The sequence below is a fragment of the Synchiropus splendidus genome, chromosome 1, assembly GCF_027744825.2.
Source record: "Synchiropus splendidus isolate RoL2022-P1 chromosome 1, RoL_Sspl_1.0, whole genome shotgun sequence".
NCBI classification, from domain to species: Eukaryota; Metazoa; Chordata; class Actinopteri; order Syngnathiformes; family Callionymidae; genus Synchiropus; species Synchiropus splendidus.
In genome coordinates this window covers 13,937,167-13,958,186 of record NC_071334.1, presented here as the reverse complement: position 1 = coordinate 13,958,186, position 21,020 = coordinate 13,937,167, and the positions used below count along the sequence as shown (strand labels likewise).

At 43.8% G+C, this 21,020-nt stretch overlaps 2 protein-coding genes across 3 annotated transcripts; both read left to right on the top strand.

Annotated features, from left to right (window-relative positions):
- Positions 1-73: 73 nt before the first annotated feature.
- safb (scaffold attachment factor B) lies at positions 74-7,143 on the top strand. 2 transcript variants are annotated; one of them, XR_008412920.1, is made up of 21 exons: positions 74-327; positions 547-637; positions 1,262-1,326; positions 1,405-1,578; positions 1,647-1,703; positions 1,777-1,813; positions 2,554-2,917; positions 3,199-3,239; positions 3,301-3,410; positions 3,493-3,642; positions 3,760-3,836; positions 4,040-4,086; positions 4,174-4,253; positions 4,343-4,485; positions 4,562-4,661; positions 4,999-5,192; positions 5,622-5,781; positions 5,880-5,953; positions 6,308-6,355; positions 6,428-6,482; positions 6,561-6,615. XR_008412920.1 is itself a non-coding variant. In XM_053848705.1 (21 exons), the coding sequence occupies exons 1-21, from the start codon at positions 175-177 to the stop codon at positions 6,679-6,681; spliced, it is 2,346 nt and encodes a 781-aa protein (XP_053704680.1). In that variant the 5' UTR covers positions 74-174; the 3' UTR covers positions 6,682-7,143. The 2 variants fall into 2 exon arrangements, 1 of the variants encoding a protein (XP_053704680.1); XM_053848705.1 differs by having other exon boundaries at positions 6,303-6,355; positions 6,561-7,143.
- A 6,578-nt stretch (positions 7,144-13,721) lies between these two features.
- lpl (lipoprotein lipase) lies at positions 13,722-20,196 on the top strand. The gene is made up of 10 exons (XM_053887074.1): positions 13,722-13,949; positions 14,393-14,598; positions 15,444-15,623; positions 16,064-16,175; positions 16,556-16,798; positions 17,301-17,543; positions 18,567-18,687; positions 18,813-18,995; positions 19,072-19,179; positions 19,246-20,196. The coding sequence occupies exons 1-10, from the start codon at positions 13,856-13,858 to the stop codon at positions 19,295-19,297; spliced, it is 1,542 nt and encodes a 513-aa protein (XP_053743049.1). The 5' UTR covers positions 13,722-13,855; the 3' UTR covers positions 19,298-20,196.
- Positions 20,197-21,020: the final 824 nt, after the last annotated feature.

Genomic DNA, 21,020 nt, shown 5'->3' with positions numbered 1-21,020 from the left:
GAAAATTGCACTACGTACTCGCCGCACCATGCGAGCACTGCGCATGCGCTTAGCCATCACCCGCTGAGACTGAGTGTCGGCCATTTTACTATGTTTTGTGCAAGCTAGTAACGTTGGTTGGTGTGGTTGCATTCTTAATACATATATTACCGTACAGTAGTTTTATACAAAACGATGGCGGACCCATCAGGCGAGACGGAGTTGCCAGAGGGTGCAGAGGTTAAGAAGTTATCGGAACTTCGGGTCATTGACCTAAAGGCCGAATTGAAAAAACGAAACTTGGACACCACTGGCGTTAAGAGCGTGCTAGCCCAGCGGCTGAAAAAGGTCAGAAACGGCACATTTCTGCACCGTTTACAAGTTTTCACTGACGATATTTGTCATGGATCTGTTCCTGAGCCGGAGTATTATTTACGCTTTCAAACTGTCGTATTCTGCTGTGATTCTGGAAACAATGCTAACAAACTATTAGCGGAAACGTTTAGCTATGAAATCATTGCACATTGCCACACGTTTGTGATCGTTTATTGCTGTTAAACGTTTCAGGCAATCGATGAGGAAGGTGGGAATCCTGATGAAATCGTTATTAACTTGGAGGCTCCTCCGAAGAAAGCTTCATCCAAGCGTGCAACCAGAGGTAAATCATCTAGTATAGGCGCAATAACATTTCTAATCGTTCCCGACAATATGGCGTTTCTTCATGAGCGCAAAATGACTGACACCTACATTAAACCAACACTAAAAGAACAATCGGAAATGCGGTGTTTCTTCATTAGTACATAGCGTTATCGTCCATCACCATCTTTCGCCTTCGCCTTTGAGAAGTTATCGCTCGTCATTTGAGCATGGTTATATTTTGTCATACACGATTTTTGAGTGGTTTAGAAAGACAGAAACATTCATTCGACATTGTCTACTCATGATGCTGTTAACATAATGTGTTACTTTATGCTGATGGCATCATCCTAATTCACACCTTTCGTTTAACTAACATTTCATGCCTACACAGACACACAGATTTAGAAATGAACTCTGATGGGTGGAAAATGTAAGTTCTCCAATGGCCTTGTGGTCTTTCACCAAATTAGTCAATTTGAAATGCCACTGAACAGTCACAAAATGCGGACCAAAAGCCTACCACAACAATTTCTTGTGTTTTGGTCATATACTTTTCATTATTTTTTATTCATCTTGCCATTGTATCAAATGTCTTATAGCTTGAAAGGATGAGACTAATTCATACTAACTGTCTTTGCCTCAGATGCAATGCAAGAAAATGAGGAACAAGAAGACACCGCTCTTGAGGAGGATTCGCGTGATGGACATGTGAGTTTGTTGTAAAATGTCACATGCTGCTGTTTATAATAATTGTTGCAATATTGAAGGCGTATATTATTTTCTTAGTTTATTCAGGAACAAAATGACAACATGCATGAAATGGATATCCTCGACATGAATGTTCTGGATGAGACGGAGAACGACGGTGCACCCTTCGCTGATGGCAATGAAGAGGAAGAGGCTATGATGGATGGTCAGCTGGACTTCTGTGAGCCAGAGGATAACGCCGGAGATTCAAAGGTGAAGTTTGGCTGCGTAGTTTGGTTTTTAAAATCGTCTTGATTGAGGAATGTTGTTTGTTTGTACAGGTAAATGAATCTGAAGTGGACAAGGATGAAGATATGACATTATCGTCTACCGACGTGGTAGGTTCAAGAGTTCTAAATTTGCGGCGGACTGAAATTAGGCCTTTCACTCATGAGCTGTTTTTTTTTCCAGGCTCCGCTTCAGGATCCTGACGACCAAGGTGACACAGGTACTGTGGAACATTTGTTATCAGGTTTAAGTATTTAATTGAGCCGTCATTTCTAATTGCAACCACCTAAACTGAACGGTAGAGAGACTGGAAGCTCAAAGGCAATTGCTGGCTTTGTGTTGAAATTTGGATGACCAGTTTTCTTTGAAAAAAAAAAATGTGGTCTCTCTTACCACTGCTTTTGTTGAAGCAATTCAATAACCACGGTTACCATTTTGATACACTTGGGCAGCAATTGAATGTGGGTTGGGAGGTTGAAGCCGCTACAGTGTTTTTAGGTCGTCTCTTGAAGATCAAGAAAGAAGCCTTCTGGGAATGGACTTTTTAGAGACAATGGCAGATGCCTGGATGTGGAACCTCTGGACTTGGAGCAAAGTTTTCATTGAGCCAATGGACATTGGAAGAAGGAAGAAGTGGATTACCAAAGCCTCCTCTGCTGCCCTGCTGATTATGTATATCTTCAGCAATGAACTCTGTCTGCTTTGGACCAGGTGAAGAGACTGAAGTGTTTTATCACCTGAAAACGGATCCGCCCTGTCCCTTTAGTTGTCGAGTGAACTCCAGCCTTTGGGTCCTATTCCAGTCTCTTATTGTGGTCCTCCTTGATGAGTAGACTTGATCTAAAAGCACACGCCAGTGGTGATGACGTTCGTAATCCAGGCATCCAGTACCTCCTTTACCATTGCTGTGTTTCCGAAGTGATTAAACTCTGTGCCATTCTATTCCTGTTAAATCCGTAGAAAATGTCAAAGTAGCTGGGTCTTGTTTATCTGAGCCGCTTAAAGAAGATCCTCACCTGAACCCTGAGACGGACCCAGAAGACCAAGCCACCACTGCACCAGGGATTGTACCAAGCGACCAAGATGTTATGGAGTCTGACAACAAAGAAGTTGGGGAAACGGAGAAAACCCCAGAAGAGACATTAGACACTGAAGAGAAATGCTCGGAGGCTGTTAGTGTAAGCGAACAGGGAGACGGGGGTGTAACGGTTGATTCAGAAATGGGTTCTAAGATTGGGGAGGAGGACGAGAAGATGGAAGACAAGGCTGCTCCGGAATCAGCGGAGAAAGAGTCCTCTGTAGAGGGCGATGATCAGAAAAAGAGGTTTGTTGCTTTCTGTCTACTTGCAACCAAAATGGTTATCTCTGTTGTATTGGCTCCTTTGTGCTATAAAATTGGATCCTCTTTCCGAGGTAAAACATTGCGGTCATCTCTTTCGGTTCTCATCCCTTACACTCACCTTACCTGCTCTCTTAGGTAATGGAAGTCATTTGGCGTAATTACATTCATTCACTTAAGCTACCGCACTTGAGTTCCTGAAAGCGCCGACAGTCGCCGACTGCTGGAAACATATGTAAGATTACCTCTTCTCTCTTCTATTCTAGCTCTGAGGAGGAAGGCAAAGCTGAATCCAAAGACGGAAAGGGTGAGTCTGGGTTTTACATTACACTGAAAAGAACACGCTAATCCATGACTTCTGGTTTCAGCGACTGAGGGTACTTCTACGGCAAGCAGTGGCAGGAATCTCTGGGTCAGCGGGCTGTCCTCCACGACAAGAGCGACTGATCTGAAGACTTTATTCAGCAAGTATGGCAAGGTGAGCACCGTCAGCTGCTTAGAAATGATACCGGTGACTTGATAATTGATAATATATTCCTCCCTTTGCTTCCATGGTGCAGGTTGTTGGTGCCAAGGTGGTGACTAACGCCAAGAGCCCCGGCGCCCGCTGTTATGGCTTTGTCACCATGTCCTCCACGGAAGCAGCCACCAAGTGTATCAGCGATCTTCACAGGACCGAACTACATGGCAAGATGATTTCTGTAGAACGAGTAAGTGCGTTTTTTTCCCATGTCATGGGAGTTGTACAGTGAAAATCCACGTTTTTGAATATTTTTTCCTTTATCCATTTAGTGAGTGAACATTTCCTTTTTATGTTTGACATTTAGGCCAAAAACGAGCCGTCTGGGAAAAAGGCTGCCGATACAAAGTCTGGCAGTGACCTCAAAAATGCAGCTGATTCAAAGTAAGTCCTTAAATATTCTGTGTCGGAAAGTAGTGAAAGCACAGGTTTGTTTTTCTCCTACAAAAAGTTTTTGGAGTAAAAAAAAAAAAAATCACCTCCTGACATGCACGTGTCATTCTTTGCCCCAAAACAGGGACAGTCTTACTCTCCTGAACTCCTTAAATACTGTTATCATTTTGCTAACACCTCTCTGTTTTCTATAGGGCAGATGGAAAGGAGCCAGCTGAAGGCGAGGCGGCTGATGGCAAAGGTAAGGTGAATCCAAATGTTTGCTGGTGTCCGTATTCTGTTTATCATATACATAACATAAGTTACATTTTTTGTTTTGTTTCTCTAGGCGGAAATGAGCGGACTGTGGTCATGGACAAGTCTAAAGGAGAGCCAGTCATTAGTGTCAAAGCCAAAAGCAAAGAGCGAGTAAGTAGATGATGTCTCAGAGGAAAGAAGTTCTATGGAACATTAGTGTCTATTATAAAGAGCGTCTGAACTTGATTCTCCAACTTCAGAGCTCCAAGAGTCGTGATCGTCGGTCATCCAGTAAGGACAATAAGGAGATCCTGACATTTGACCAGATCAAGGAACAACGGGAAAGAGAGAGGCAGAGACAGAGAGAGAGGGAAATCAGAGAGGTGGAGAGACGTAGATACACGTAAGAGTCTGACTTCCATTGCTCCGTCAGTGCAACTCAACAGTTGTGGTGATGTGGCTGATGATGCTTCCTATAGCGACCGTGACCACCGACCAGACCGAGAACGTGATCGTATTCGTATCTTCCGGGAGCGAGAGGAGCGCAACCACCTCCTAAAGAAGAGAAACTGGCTGGAGGTATGGATGCTCTCTTCCTGTCCTGTTTGTTGTGAGTAATTGTGAATGTTCCCGCATTAAAGATACATGGAGCCTCAGTTCATCCATACATTTTAAATTTGTGTCTGCAATGCTTTTTCAATATTCACTGTCAATCTATAATGTGAATCTAGCCTGCTAGCTCCCTTAGTTTTAATATTATAGTTTTAATTATTAAATATAAGGAAGATCACGACCTGATGAGTTAACAATTACAATCCTTATGATTACAGTCGCCAAAAAGTGCTGTTGCAAAGTGCAGTTGCATTTCTTTAAAAAAAAAACCCAGCATATTCATGATTGTTTTTTTTGTGGACAGCTGGAGAAGCAGCGGCTCGACGCAGACCGTATGGAGCGCCAGTTTTTGGAGCGGGAAAGAATGCGCATCGAGTACGAGAGGCGACGTGAACAAGAGCGGATCATGAGAGAGCGGGAAGAGCTGCGACGTCAACAGGAACAGCTGCGCTTTGAACAGGGACGCTCCTTAAAGAGACCTTATGACATGGACGGCAGGTAATGGCAGATTCAGGTCCAGGCGATTGTGATGAACCACCTGTTGCCTCTTAATGTATTCCTCGTACTAAAAAAGCAAGTATGAAAGAGCATCCCCCCATATTGTGTGTCTAACACAATGTGTTACCCTCATGTGCATTTATTCGTTTGCAATATGTTGTCACACCAGATTCCCTCAGTGAATGGATGAGAATCCTGCAACTTTGTTAATGTGTGGCTGGAAAAAAGTAGAGATGGGGATTATGGGCTGTGTCACTTTAGATTTGATGCATTTATGAATTAGAAGCCTGTTCCACTCTCAGGCTGCAGATTACATTAGGTCTGTTGCTCGGAGCTGCCTGACACACCTTGTTTCTTCTGGCTTTTTCACTGTCCTAATAGGTTGTTCCACATTTTTGCTCTGAGTAATTCCGTTTATTTTCTCCACAGGAAAGATGACTGGCCTGACAAGCGCATGAATATGGATGACCGATATGGTCGCTCAGACTTCAGTCGACAAGACCGCTATCAGGACTTCGACCATCGGGATCGGGGTCGATTCCAAGATGACATGATGATGGACCGGCGGGATGGAGGCCGAGATAGTTCAGTAAGGAACTTTTACTGTTGGCTCTGTTTGAGGCTGGTTTGAAATGAAGCCTCGACGATGACCTTGAATGTCTGTCTCAATCTCACCTCTTATTCCAGCATTTCTCAGACCGATCCGACAGACACGGCAGAGATTCCTGGGGTGGAGGTTTTGAGAAGCGCATGAACCCACGGTGTGTACAACCATACATACACATAGCTGCTCATTAATATTCGTGACAGAACAGGGCATATGTGGGGTGGATTAGATCGTCTAATCCAACCCAATAGTTCTCTCATATACGCAATGTTGGGGAGACGAGACACATGTTCTTAAGCTCTGAACATTTCAGTTTATAAATGCCACAGAGGAAAGTCATTGAACAAAATGAATGAAATAAAAATAGTCTTATGCTTATTCTTTTTTTTTTTTTTTGAGCCAACACCTTAAAGTCTAGTATTTGGCGCGGCAACATTGTCAAAGTACTTGAGTATTTTGTCCCAGCCCATATGTTCAATGATCAATGATTTATTTCATGCTAGGGAAGGAGGTAGAGACTGGGATAGGAAGATGGATGGAGACAGAACCTGGCAGAGTAAGTGTTACTCTGATGGTCTCATCCTGGCCATGACTATGTTATGTCTGATGATCTGCCACTGACTTCCAGGTAGAGATGGTGGAATCCCTGGACAGAGTCACGTCAGTCGAGGAGGGATGACGAGGTGAGCTGGTTTGCGGGTCTCAGCCTAAGCTTTCTGTGTCACAACAGTCACACTCATCCGCCCATTTTGTTCTTTCAGCGGCCGAGGAAACTACATGAACAGCGGATCGTCTCAATCTTTGTCTGGAACGATGAACAGACAGAACCAGCTCATGCAGGGAGGTGGGATGCAGAGTGGAGCCTTCGGCCGACGTTACTAATCTGCTCGCTGAAGCCAGGACTGTTTTGATAGGAAGTACAGAAGAACTTTTATGGACTTGATTTTTTACTTTTTTCTTTTATGAGAGGATGGAGATAACCGAACTCTACCACATTGTCATTAATCATTTTAAATATACTTTTTTGTTACGGATGACTTTGCTTTTTTTGTTTGTGTGTCTGTGTGCCTGTGAGATGTTGGCCTCACTCCTGTCACTGTGACCTGCCCCCTCCAAGGAGTAGAAACATTAGTTACTACATGAAAGTGACTGTGGCTTGATGGACCTGCAATCACTCACTCACACCCGGCCTTGTCATGTATGAGTTTTTGGTGCTTAGTCAATGATGATTCACGCCTAGTCATGTTTCATATGAGGAAAAACCTTTGGAATATCTCACTTGACAGTAATAGCTCTAGTTGTTTTGTGTGAACATGGAGTGTTAATAAATGAAAATGTTATCTATTAATGGTTCTGTCGGTTGAGACTTAGCTTGTTGTGAATGTTTTCATTTTTTTTAGTTCTGTTTGACCTGTTCTCCATGAGTTATCACAGTTCAAAGGTTGTTATACTATAGTCTAACAAAACACTATAGCCGATCACATTACCATCTACTGTCCATACTTGAACATTTGCCAAAACTCGTTCGTATTTGGTGAATATTTTGAATGCTTTTAATCTGCGCCTTTCTTGGGCGCGTCTTTTGCGCCTCAGCATTTTAATGTTCCTGTTGAATCACTTTCTCTCTGTGTTACTGTTGCTGTATGTTGCTTGTGGAGCTGACCAATCAAATGCTTGAAGGAGAAGCTCGTGAAAAGGGTACGTCCGTTTCCGGTAAAGTTGTACGACGCATCACGGTGAAAGACCTCAACATGCACCAATCTAACATTACTAAACATGAATGTCATCTATATGGTATAGTTAGGTGTAGATTTAGCTATAGAAAATATCTGGAGAAAACTCAAGCAGAAGAATATTTCATCAATATTTCATTTTTATTATACTGTAGGTGTCATTTTTGTCCACTAGGGGGTATCTTACGCCCACAAATGAAAACTGGTTGACTGTGCCCAAGGAGCGCGCTTGAGAGGTTCCAGACTAAACAAACTGTGAATTCATTCATTCCTACTTTCACTCTTTGCAGCTAGTTCTTGTGTCGACAAAAGGCTTGAACTCCCAACCGACAATAACGGCGATCAGAAATTATAAGGAGACTATGTTGCTTCATTCAAGTGGCCTCTTCTTAACTGGGATCCTTGTGTCAATAAAGCCACGGCCACTGACAAACTACTGTCAATGAACTGAGAGAAGATGTGTAAGACACCAGACGCACTCACACTGTGAGCGACTGAGGTGCCTTTCTTTTGCTGAATGACTGTTTTCTCAGATGTGCTCGGCTGCTTTTGCTGCTTACATCACATGCCCGTAGCTTGGTGTCTCCTCATCTGACTTGCTCGTGTCTGTATTCTCAGGATGGTGTTGGCTGGAGCAGCTGGTGGTGAGCCCGCTCCTCCACAAACATGCTGGAATTCACATTATGTCACACAGCTGGACACCTCTGAGGCCCGTCTTCGTGCCTCCACGATGGCCGAGGTCTCTGGAGCCCCGATGGAGAAACAGTTCTACCGGCAGGGAGGTGAGATCTGAGGAGCCTCACATTTTGTTTTCCTCTAAAGTGTTTTATCACATGTTCCTCATTGTCAAGTGTGTGGGCCTTTAGAGTTCCACTTGGACTCTTGACTACCGAGATTGTGTGCAGAGTGAATCCTTTTCAGAGCACTAATCTGGACTCTAAGGAGTCTAGACACTTGGAGTAAGCAGCAACATTTTTACACAGGATATAAAAAGCAAGAATGTGACAAGTGGCTTAAAACTGAAGATAAAGCATAAAATATAGAGTTACAACTGGTCTCCTTCAAAAACTTGACTTCACACAGAGACAATAACCAAGTTCTGGAATAGTTTATCTATTTATTTCTATTTCTGCTGTTGAGTTTTTAACATTTAGAATATGGAGTTGTATTTTAGCATGGCCACAGGTGAGGGTCATAACATCCACCGAGACCTTTGCCTTTGGCTTCACTCTTTTTCACCATTGCTAGTGAACAAGATCCCACTTGACGCGCCCCGGCTTCAGTGTTCCTCGGAAGTTTACAGTCTGGGCTCCTTTACTCGACCCGAGCTCAGATCAAGGATTTATCACCTGCATGTTCAGAGCCTCTTGTGTGAATCACAGAGCACGTACATAACTCTTCAACTTTGACTCTTATGGAGAGTAAAGCCATAAATATTGAGACATAAATGGATTTTTGCATGAGCTCTCTCACACACACACTCGCTCCCTTCACTCTGGCAGAGCCATTTCCACTTGACCCTTAGATGACGTCACTGACTCTGACTGAGGCAAAACTGAGTCTGATCTCGCTAATCGACACAGAATGAGGTCACTTGACGTAATGCAATCGTGCCCTCAACTCTACACAAGTGAGGGACTTTATGCTAACACATGTCAAGAACCAGCCTTCAGTATATCGTGGGTCCACACCATACCACAGCATGTCTTGTTCGACACATGATGGCCCACTTGTTTGGAAGAGACACTTGAAATTCACTTACTTACACTCACTCACACATCACTTAGTTGTCTCATTAAACTGTTCTTCATGTCGCAGTTGAATGGAGGAGTAAGATATTACACACACACACACACACACACACACACACACACACACACACACACACACACACACACACACACACACACACACACACACACCTCCTCTTACACCTCCTCCGTGGCTCTGGCATGTCTTTACAGACTCATTAAGCACCAATCTATGGACCTTTTTGTTCCATTCTTCTTTCATTTCCGCACCAGCAAACGTTCCTGCCTTCTTTTCTCTGCTGGAGAAAAGGGGATGAACGGTCTTGTCATGGCTAATTAAAGTTTAAGTCTGTAACCTGAAGATAATAGATAGCAAACCGTGCAGGGCTGTGTGAGAGAGCGCGGCTGGATCTTCACTTGAGTGTTTTGTCGGCTGTAGGATCTAAACCATGAGACCAAAACAGAGACCGAAAAACACAAACAATGTGAGATCAATGAAGAAACTTTGTAGCTGAGTCCAAATGTTGATCAGGGTGAGATCTCAAGTCAGAAAGGACTGATGCTGTGCAAGCACGCAGTATGTGACATCCATTTTGACCCTTTATTTTTGCCAAAAAATAAAAAAGAGACGCTTCCATATTATATATACATTAGATGTGTCAGGCTGCTTCGACCCTTTTATCAGAAATATCTGGATCACTGACCTATGTTGGACTCTAGACCTTATAAGGTCATTGAAATAAGACTGAATTGATGAAGTTGAAGTTGAACTGAAGTTCCTCAACCCCACATACAGCTGTTGTGACTTTCTTGGTTCACATCTTTCATATGCTACAGTTTCATGGCAGGTTGCAGACTGTCCCCTCTTAGGTTTAGTGGCCCTCCTCAGCTGCTGTAGCTCACCATTATCATCCAATAATATTTCTCAAATCCTGGTTGTTTGCGATTTACATGCCCTGGATTCATGACATAAAATAATTGGAAACATATTGTATGATGTTCAGGTCACAGTTGCTTTTAGTGATCTTCTTGCTACTGTGCTGGCCAGGCTTTCCTTTGGAAGGTTAGTTGGTGAAGTCAATAAAAAAATAAAAAGCTTAGCTTGATAGGGTTTATTGCCTCAACCCAACACAGAATGCGTGATGTGTTAGAGCTCTGATTGTTTGTGAACAGCACATTTCCAGAGAGGACCACTGTATGTCAATGAAGCTTTCACTGTGGATGTCATGAACACAAATAATGTAGATAAAATCTGCGTTGTGCAATATTGTTGGGGAAAAAAAACCTGTTGTGGATGGAAGCGAGTGTTTTGGTGGAGGTATGCGCTGTCCCATCGCCTGTCTAGTTACGTCTAGGTTTAGGTAGGTACCAACTTTTGCTACCCATCTATCACAGTTCCATTCATCTAGCTGTGTCTGTCCCCATGGTCTCAAGCCTGGTTGTTGTACCACCGAAGTTTAAGCTCCAGAGGACAGCCCCCATCACGAGTTAAAATTTTGTGTAGGTCAATCCTGAGAAGAAAGAAGCAGCTGACTCATCACTCTTCAAACCTGGCATCCGTGGCTCCATTAACAGATGTAGAGATGGAAAACTGCAGTGAGAGTAAAACACTGCAGACAGAGGAGAAACCAGATGCACCACCCGGCCGTAACTCTCTCTCACTGTGAAACACTCGGGCCTCTGCAAAGTTGCAAGCTAGTAGTATTTACACTTCACCGCCCCATGAAACCAAATCCTTCCTTTCCGCTTTTCCCAGAATTTGCCTACTGGTGAGTCATCAGAGTGGAGGCATAAATTAAGCTTTGAGAGACGGACGCATTAAGATGTTTGTATTTGATTTTCGGATCCCCTTTTCTGCGTCAGTGTTTGTTGGAGGGATGACTGCGACTCACCTGCCAGCTCTGCTTTTACCAGCGAGAAAACAACCCGATGTTTATCACATGTTTTAAATGTTTGGAGCCGCTTCAGCTCAGCCCGGTTCATCTGGAAACAGCTGGATGAAAGTGGACAAGTGACTGGAGCTGCACCGCCAGAAGCCTCCGAAGACAAATGTGAAACAAATGTTCCGCCTGCAGGTTTTGATGCAGATGAAAGAGCAAGATGAAAAATGGAGGGAATTTTTCTCTCTTTGTAGTTGTGCCTTCATTTCTCCAAGTAAAAAAAATGTGAGGTGTGTCAGCAGTTTATTCTTGCTAGAAGAGGAAAATGGGTGCAGCGGTCTACCTGCGCTGCCTTGCGAGCCTAATCTGCTCCAAACAACAAGGAAGCTTTTTATTATTACAACAGATGGAGAATTGGTGAAACAGTGCTGCTTTCTTGTCCAAAATAAGGCGGAAAACATCAGCGACATCCACCTATACTTTACCATATGGTTCTGCAGAATTGTGTCATCAGCCAGAGGCTTTAGAAGCATTACACCATTATAATTATATTTTGAGACGTTCACTGTCTTATGTCTGAATGTTCCGATTTGAAATAATGAACCACCATGCTCCCAAACTAACTGGTAACTTGTGCTTTTCCTACTGCAGATCCCCACAGAGGGCGCTCAAGAGGCACAAAAATTAGGCCGATTTCACGTCTCATGTTTCAAAGACTTGCTTCATGTCCAGCGTCTTCTAACAGTGTCTTGATTTAAAGATGTCCATCGGCTGAACCTCCGCTGGATTCTCTGAAATGGCTCATAAACAGTCGTCCTTATCTTATCTACCTTTGTATAAATCTTTTGAGTCACAGCTTTGACAAGACGTGCTTCAGCTTTCTCGACTGGCACTGAACATTTCATGAAAGTTAGTCGCGTGTCTCTGTGTGCTGCGTTTCTAGAGTCAGCAGAGAGGAGAGTGGCGATGTGGTCACAGGCTGACGGATGGGTGTGCTCCCCCTAATCACCGGGCTTGTACACACAAAGATCAGAGGAGCCAGTTCTAAGTTTAGCTGCAGAAAACGTGCACGCTGATTGGTGAGTAAATCTGTTTTATGGCCGAAAGTGAAGTCCTCTTTTATCTTTGTACTGTAAAACAAGATGAATGACTGCCAGCACAAGTGAGGAGAAGGACCCAGAGCACATCCTGTACGCAGCCTATCGTTGATGGACTGACTATGCTGGAGTTTTGCAAACACCAAAAAGTACTTGTTTAGAGGATGAGTGTTGGCTTGTCTCTGGCCTGGTGGCAGATGCCTGACCTTTCCTGACCCAGTGTCCGTGTTAATCGACACCAGCCATGAGACCCATTCTGCATGAAACCAGTCACACACCATCACTAAATACATTTTGCAAACTCATCTGCGGTGTCGTACCTTGACGCCCCCGAGCAGGTGCTGAAAGACAACGTAAAACATCTGTCTGTGATTTGAAGGCAGGAGCTTGTAGTGTCACACTCAAACTGCTACCATAAACTATCTGCATTCCCCAAACATCTTGTTTGCATTGAGGTCGCCACGATGTGGGAAAAAATGTGAGCTTTCACTTGCTGAGATGATCGTCATCCAATGACAGCAGAGCATGGCGAAACACATGCGGCGCCCAAACCAGATCCAGTATAATGTACCGTGAAGAACATGAGGTCAGCAGGATGGCCTAGACGTTCCTTTGACACAATACATGACGTACATGGAAGTAGCTCAAGAACGGGACAATTTCCAAACTTTTATAACCTTCTTTATCGCGTTCCATGAGACATTTTACAACATGGAGAGGTGCTGTTGTGCAGGAATTGTCAAAGGAACAACACTCTCCTAGTCAAGAACTTGTCTACCGTCTCATCATTCTTTCATTAATTCCATTTGTTTTATGTGTCTTTAATATTTGGCACAAAAGTTATTGGTTGCTCATGCAATGCAATGCCTTATCAGCATTGATGAAAGAAGTCTAACAACATAGCAACAATTCTAAGAAACATTAGGGACCAAACCCAGGCCAACAAGTCACTATATACAACCTGCATGAGGTTTACATTGCTCAAAATTGCTTTGTCTGGTTGTTTACTAGCAAGCTGGGGTTCTAAATGCCCACACTTGATCTGCAAACTCGGCAAAGCGGATTTGAGTTGCACGGCGGAAACTGGGCTGCTCTACATTTTACGCATTCTAGATTGTGGTTGTTTTTTGGTATTAGCATTAAATACATTAAACACAAGTCACTGCTCTTCTTCTTATTATATATATATATATATTAACATATTTTACATTTCATTAAACGCCATTCTGGGGTTCTTGCTTTCTTTTAAGATAATAAAAATAGAATAAATAAATCTGCGGCTGCCTGATCTGGTCAAGCGCTTGACTGGTCCTGCTGGGTCTCCTGATCCAGAATGACGACAGGGTTCGAGAGATGTGGCTCAGGTTTGACCCCGCCCTCAGTGCTCAGCCAATCAGCACCTCGCATGCAAATGAGCCGCACATATAGATGACCAGAAGCGGCATCAGTGGCAGAGAAACGACTGGTGAGAGCCTCCGCTGTCCACCTGACCCGCGTGGCGCGGAAACTTTTGCAGAGTCTCCTTCTGGAGGAATACTTTTCCAAACAACGCTATCATTCAAATAACTTTTTTTTTTGTTTTTGTTTTTTGAAATATGGGAAATAAATACATCGTCCTTGTGGCTGTGTGGATAAGTTTGGAGCAAGTCCTTGCAACGTTTGAGCCTGAATTCAACTCCACGGTGTTCGGTGAGTCTTCATGTTCCCGTGCTACTGGTGCTGATGCTTTGACCGAGAGTGACCCCACGCGTCTGCGCCTCTTCCACACTGGAGATACACATTTCTTTCAACGAGTTCGAGCTAAGAATCTTAAACTCCGTTTAAACCTTCAGTAGGAAATACACACGTGAGAGTAAAAAAAAAAAAAAAAATAAATAAATAAACATTTGGTGTGCAGTAGAACCCCCTCCCGACCCCCAGCAAGATGTCATTTATGATTATGAAATATCGTTTTCGCGGTCATATTGCGCTTGAAGCAAAAGGGGGCGACACAGTCCTGCTCTGGCTTCCAGTTGCAGGTCATTTGAGTGGTCTTTCGTGGCGATGACCAGGACCCCGCTGCGCTGTTGGGGTCCCGCAGGGGTCACTGATGTGGTGGCCTGGCATATTAAGACAGTGTGTCTGTTGAACAGCCAACAGCACAGAGACCACCACTCCTCTTCCCACCGCTGGCGAATGGCTCCATGACCTCACTGACATCCAGTCCAAGTTCTCCCTGCGCACCGCGGAGGCGCCCGATGATGACCTGTGCTACATAGAGCCCGGACACCCCGAAACCATCCAGCAGTGTGACTTCAAACCGGGGAACCACACGTTCCTTGTCATCCATGGCTGGACGGTACGTTTTTCTCATGCTTTTCTTTTGAACATGCACCTTTCACATGCGCGGTGCCATTGGCGTCAGTCGCATGTTCATTCACTAAAACATACTGCAGCGAATGTGTTTCTCTTCTATCGTTTGGACGGTGTGTGTGCACACAAACTGAAGCCTGCTTATTCACATTTGTGTGACCTGAGTGAGAACTGAAACTGAAAACACACTTGTTTGATGCGTCTTAAACTGGTTAACAGGTTAAATAAATGCGCTTGTAAAACTTCAATTAATAATTATTGGAAGGCTCCTCCTGTACCAAAGAGTTTTTCTTTTGCTTTATCTAAGTTCTAGGGAGCTAAAAATGTGAACAAAGCGACAGCAATTAAAGCTTTGTTCATCAGGTTTCCAAACACATGTAGGATATTCCAGGAGAACTTGTTGCAGGATGACCGCAGAACAGGACGGTGCAGGCCCTTTAGTGTTAGGTCTCTGCAGGAACACTTGCAACTAAGTGAAAAGTTTGTCTGACTTTGAATAAACTAATGCAGGTTCGAATTCCTCCGTATTTAATTCCCAGATATTCAGCAGAGTGTGAGGATGATGTCATGAGTATGTGGAGTATTTTGCTGCTACTGAGCATCTCATTCCCTACAACTCCAGTCCTGTTATATGCATTAGTGCCGTACAGATCTACATCACAATCAACACTATTGTTAAGGTGCTTGAAATGCGCCTTCATTTCCAATGACATGGTTTATGGTATGCGTGACCCAATCTGGATTTGAGCCATTTTGGCTGTGCTCCAAGGGCAGGACACAGGATCCCTCAGAATAAATCACACCAGCTGACCTCTGACTCTTGTGCTCTAGGTGACAGGCATGTTTGAGAGCTGGGTGCCCAAGTTGGTGTCCGCTCTCTACTGGAGGGAACCCGAGGCCAACGTGATCGTGGTGGACTGGCTGACACGCGCCAGTAAGCACTACCCGACCTCCGCCGCTTTCACTCAGCTGGTGGGCCGAGACGTCGCCAAGTTCATCATCTGGCTACAGGTGCGTCTGTAAAACCTACCAGTGCTTCACATTTGTTTCACAAGTCCCTGTCATAAATCCCCTTTTCATCAGTCTTAGACTCCATTATCTTTACCTTCAGTTTATGTTTCTTTAAAGTCCAAAAGCTGATCTGAAAGCGGCATGAGAGCGTCACTAAGTACCGCGTCCTGCTTGCCTTCACTCCGTACTGTACTGCAGTTGTGGCATCAGCTCTATAGATCATTTGTTGACCGTGAATTCTTAGCCTCTGATGTAATAGTTTACAGCACAGTGGTGTTGAGCAGATGCGTTTTGCTGCTGCTACTAATTAGAAACGCTCTATAAAGAGTTTTACAACACTCGATCATTACAGGCCTTGGGGAAAAAGAGCAGCAACAATAGGAAGATGTGTTGAATGTGTTTAAATTGCTGACTCGCCAACGTCTCCTTCACCCGTCTAGAAAGAGCAGAACCTGCGCTGGGAGTCGATTCATCTGCTGGGCTACAGCCTGGGAGCACATGTGGCTGGAATTGCCGGGGCGCTCACACAAAATCGAATCAGCAGGATCACTGGTGAGAACAAGATCGTAAAAGCCACCGGCTTCTTACGCCACAAATGTGACACAGGGGGAGTGGAATCATGTTGTAAACTGACAGAAATGATTGTTGCTTCCACTCACCTGTAAGTGGAACCAACCCAGTGAGAGCTCATCGCTCTGCACTAACTGTTCATTCCTACATCCGTGCCTGTGGCTAGTTTGCGCCCGTCTGTGGGTCCAATCCCCCATTTGAAGTTGATCCAGATTTAAAAAGATCTGACCTGCTTAGAAGAATAGTCATCTGAGGCCCACTAAGAGCCTCTGCTTCACTTTGTTCCCAGCCTCGGTGGTTCCGCACTGCTTCGCACGATACAATTGGGTCAGAGAAAGAGTCTCCTTGTTTTATCCCTCCAGGCTTGGATCCAGCCGGTCCGGGCTTTGAGAACGCAGAAGACCAGAGCACCTTGTCCAGAGATGATGCCCAGTTTGTGGACGTTTTGCACACCAACACCAGGGGGACTCCGAACTTCAGCATCGGGATCCAACGACCTGTGGGACACATCGACATTTACCCAAATGGAGGCACTTTTCAGCCGGGCTGTGACATCCAGAACACCTTGAGAGGACTTGCGCTGGAAGGCATGAAGGGGTTTCAGAGTAAGTCCAAGGTGCAATACTGCCGAATACTGAGCTGTATTTAGGGAAAGACTGAAGAGAGTGGAGGGAAATTCTAAAGCCTGTGCTCGGGTGGAGTGAGTGAAGCGGACACCACCTGAGCACTAGAGCGGGTGAAACAGTGCTGATAGCAAGGAGCTGAATGGAGGTGAGAAAATGAACAGGATGTAAATCTGAAGTTGTGGAAAGACAGCGACAGGTTTGAAACTGAGTGAAGCGAAATACAGTATATAAGACTTTTTTTGTGTCCCGTAGGAATTTTCTTTTATTTGTTCTTTGTGTCCTGTCTATCCTCTGATCTTGTCTATTATAGAACTTTTTTTTTTTACAGAAGTCCGTGGTCTAGTTGTCTCCAATGTCATACAATAATCTTTCATTGTTGCTCTTTAGTTAGGATGTTTTATGGACGAGGATTTGGACTGTTTAGGAATTGAGTGACCGGGACTGACGGCTGACATCATTCCTTTTGCGTTTCCTGTTGCAGATATGGACCAGCTGGTGAAATGTTCCCACGAGCGCTCCATCCACCTGTTCATCGACTCTCTGCTGAACACTCAGCAGCCCAGCATGTCTTACCGCTGTGGCAACAAGGAGACCTTCTACAAGGGCCTCTGCCTCAGCTGCAGGAAAAACCGCTGCAACAAGATCGGATACAACATCAACAAAGTCCGCCCAGCCCACGCTACCTCCATGTACCTCAAGACCCGCGATGTGATGCCCTACAAAGGTAACTGGACTTCAGAGTTAGGGAGCAATTCATTTCACAAGTAACTGAATACTCACGGTGTGTGTATGACAGAGGCTCTCGATAGTGATCACACAATACATTCCATTTCATAAAGTATCAAGCAATTGTTGTCAAGTTAAAGAGCAACTTACAATAGACTTGTCGCAGCTAATATCGCAATGCACTTGGAGAATTCGTGGTACATAAAACTGCATTTAAATGCATTGGGGATCTTACAGTACTTTTCAGTGAAAACCAAGCACCAAGCTCTTGAATCACTGAAATGTTTTGAACAAATGACTAACCTTAACCTGGACCAAAACATCTTTATATCGAGGCTTAGCCTTGAGGGTACTGGCAATCACACCCTGCAAGGAGGTGTCTTTCCAAGAATTGGTCCCTACAAGCATAGCTATACAAGTTTGCAAGAGCACGCACACACGTATGTCTTTGTTTCTCTATCTTTGTGAGGACCTATCGTTGCCACAATGCTCTCCCCAGCCTCTCACCAACCAAAACACATGGCTAACCTTAACTAGGACTCTAAACTGAAAATAAACTACTTTTACTGACCTTTTGATCCTCTAAACCTTCTGAGGACGGCTGAAATTAGTTAAGTGAAATGTCCTCACAAGAAGATGGCTTGTCAAGACTTGGTACTCAAGTATGGCCCACACACACAAACGTTTGTGCATACAATGAATGCACACGTTATACATCAATGCACGTACAGAACAAGCTGGGAATATTCTGGGGCATGACATGGAAAGGAGGTCACGGGTATTTTAGAAGCTGCTGTGAGTCCGGGTGAGACAGTAACTAGACACTTGTGTGAGTGCGTCAGTGTGAGAAGGACAAGCAGTGGAAAAAATGATTTCAGAATTTTACTTTGGCTCAAGTCCATGGTATCGTTGTACCTGACAAGATGCGTTGTGTGTTGCCTTCCACAGACTGTCAATGTCTGGTCGTGATTTTCCCAAAAACGTTTTTGGGAAGTAATTTATGTGTGTGTTCCCTCTACAGTTTTCCACTACCAGGTCAAGGTGCATTTGTTCAGCAGTAAACCCCTGACCTTCACTGAGCAACCCATGAAAATATCTCTGTACGGAACCCACTCAGAAAAAGAAGACCTGGCCTTTGTCCTGTAAGTTTGGTGAACAATTGCATCACCATATATATATATATATATATATGTGTGTGTGTGTGTGTGTGTGTGTGTGTGTGTGCGATATATATATCTGATAGTGACCTCTGTCCCCCCACCCACAGGCCAAAGATGGAAGGTAACTCCACTCTGTCCTTCCTGGTCACCACTGACGTTGACATCGGTGAGCTGATGATTGTCAAGCTTCGCTGGGATAAGGACGCCTACATTAGCTGGTCGGACTGGTGGGGCAGCAGCAAGTTCCACATCCGAAAACTGCGCATCAAATCCGGCGAGACTCAGTCAAAGTAAGCTTCGGTCCATGTAGGATGCTGGTGTCAGAGTGTACGGCTGTGTGCTCAGACTTGACCCGGACTGTTTCAGGGTGATCTTCAGAGCTCAGGACGGGGAGTTTGCTTCCCTGGTCCGAGGAGGCGAGAACACGGTGTTTGTCAAGTCAAAGGAAGACAACGCCAGTCGCCGGCAGAGAGTGTAAGTGGATGAAATTCACAAGGATTTTAGATCTGGTGTGGTGACACATGTATTTCCTCCTTCCAGAATGCACAAGCTGAAGACAGAGGGCTCTCAGTTCGGGAGGAACGATGCCTAAAGATGCACTTCCATGGTCCGGCACGTCCACCAACACACACACACACACACACAAGCAGCCAAAGATGGACAGCACCCAACCTGCCGGACCAGTGGACTCTGGTGTCGCTTGCTCTGCTCGACTCATTTTGCTGATGATGCGCTTTTCATGCAGCTTTTTTATTGCAATTGTAGTCAGAGGGAGGACATGGTGAACGCTAAGCTGTCCGTGTGATCTTTGGATTATTATTCACACATAATTTGACAAAGTGACAGGCAGGATCGAGGCACATTTTGTAGTTATTTTTAAATGCACACCTTGATGATCTTTTTCATGTTCTATGATCTTAATGGAACCACTAACAGCCAACAATCAACAAGGACCAAAGAGTTAATGACTGTCTACTGTGGTCTTTGTATATACCTTTTTAAATCAGGTCAGTATTATATATATATATATATATATATATATATTGTCTCTCAAGTGTGAGTAATGAGATCTGATCTATGAAGTCTTGTTCTTTGATTGAATTGTGGTTATTTTGTCACGTGTCACTTTACAAAGGCACCGATTTGCCTCCATCCATGATATAGATATATATATTGTTCTTGGTCTCAATCTGGCAGGGATGTGAAAGTCTTTTTCTTTTACATGTGAATGAAATTAAGTTGCTAAAATTCTCCTCAAACACTTGATGAACGCGTGAACTCCTGCGTGAGATGGATACTTCAGTGTTCAGTGTGTAACTCGAATTGAAAGCCTTCGTGTTGTGATGCTCTGGCCCACCACCGTAAAGAAATGGCAAGAAAACACCCTGTTGTATTTATTGATTGTAAATTTATATATTTGTATATTAAGCTGTAATATATTTTGGCAGGCCTTTCTAATGTCTTTTTTAAATAAATGGAGCTTTTTGTGAATTTGTGGAGTGAATGGGTTCATTTGGGGGGCTGCGTTGTCACCATGGTGATTTAACTAAAATAGAACTTTCATTACGCAAATGTTTCCATCCTGTCAAGTAAATCGGATTCAAGAATCATTTCGCTTGATAGCATGTATCGTACACCAGTAAAATATCAAAAATCAGTCCATTTTTTAATGCAAAAACACAAGACGCTATAATGAGTGAATGAGAGAAGCAAATAACAGATTGAATGACATATAAATGGGGAACATTTTTCAACTCATCACACATTACATCACATTATACAATGGCATGTTATCATGAAAACGTTCCGTAGTATGGGACTGATGCACAGAATATTTCAATTCAAATAAACTTCAGCATCGACCAGCTGTTCTGTGCACGTTATGCAGGAAATAGTTCCATTACTGAGGCACTTCCAGTCTGATATTCAAGATTATGTGAACAAATTCACGTAAAATTCAATCATTCGGGTATGGAGTATTAAGATGTGATTAGTCGTGAATAACAATAATATAACCTCTGATTCATTTGATTTGTTTATTTATCTAATCATTTTCATGAAAGTAATTGGGCACAAAAAACAGGTGACAAAATATATGAAACATTGACGTTACAAATATTTTTTACATAGACCCCTCATACTAAAATGACAACCACCTGCCCAGTATACGTTGGTCTATGTTTTGTTAGCAGCAAAAAAAAGACAAGAAAGAAAGAAAGAAGAGGCAGGTTTCTCCTTATAAGCCATGGTCGATCCAAACTATAAACTTTCATGGGTTCATATGGTATATGGACACGAGTTGTGTTTTGCACTGA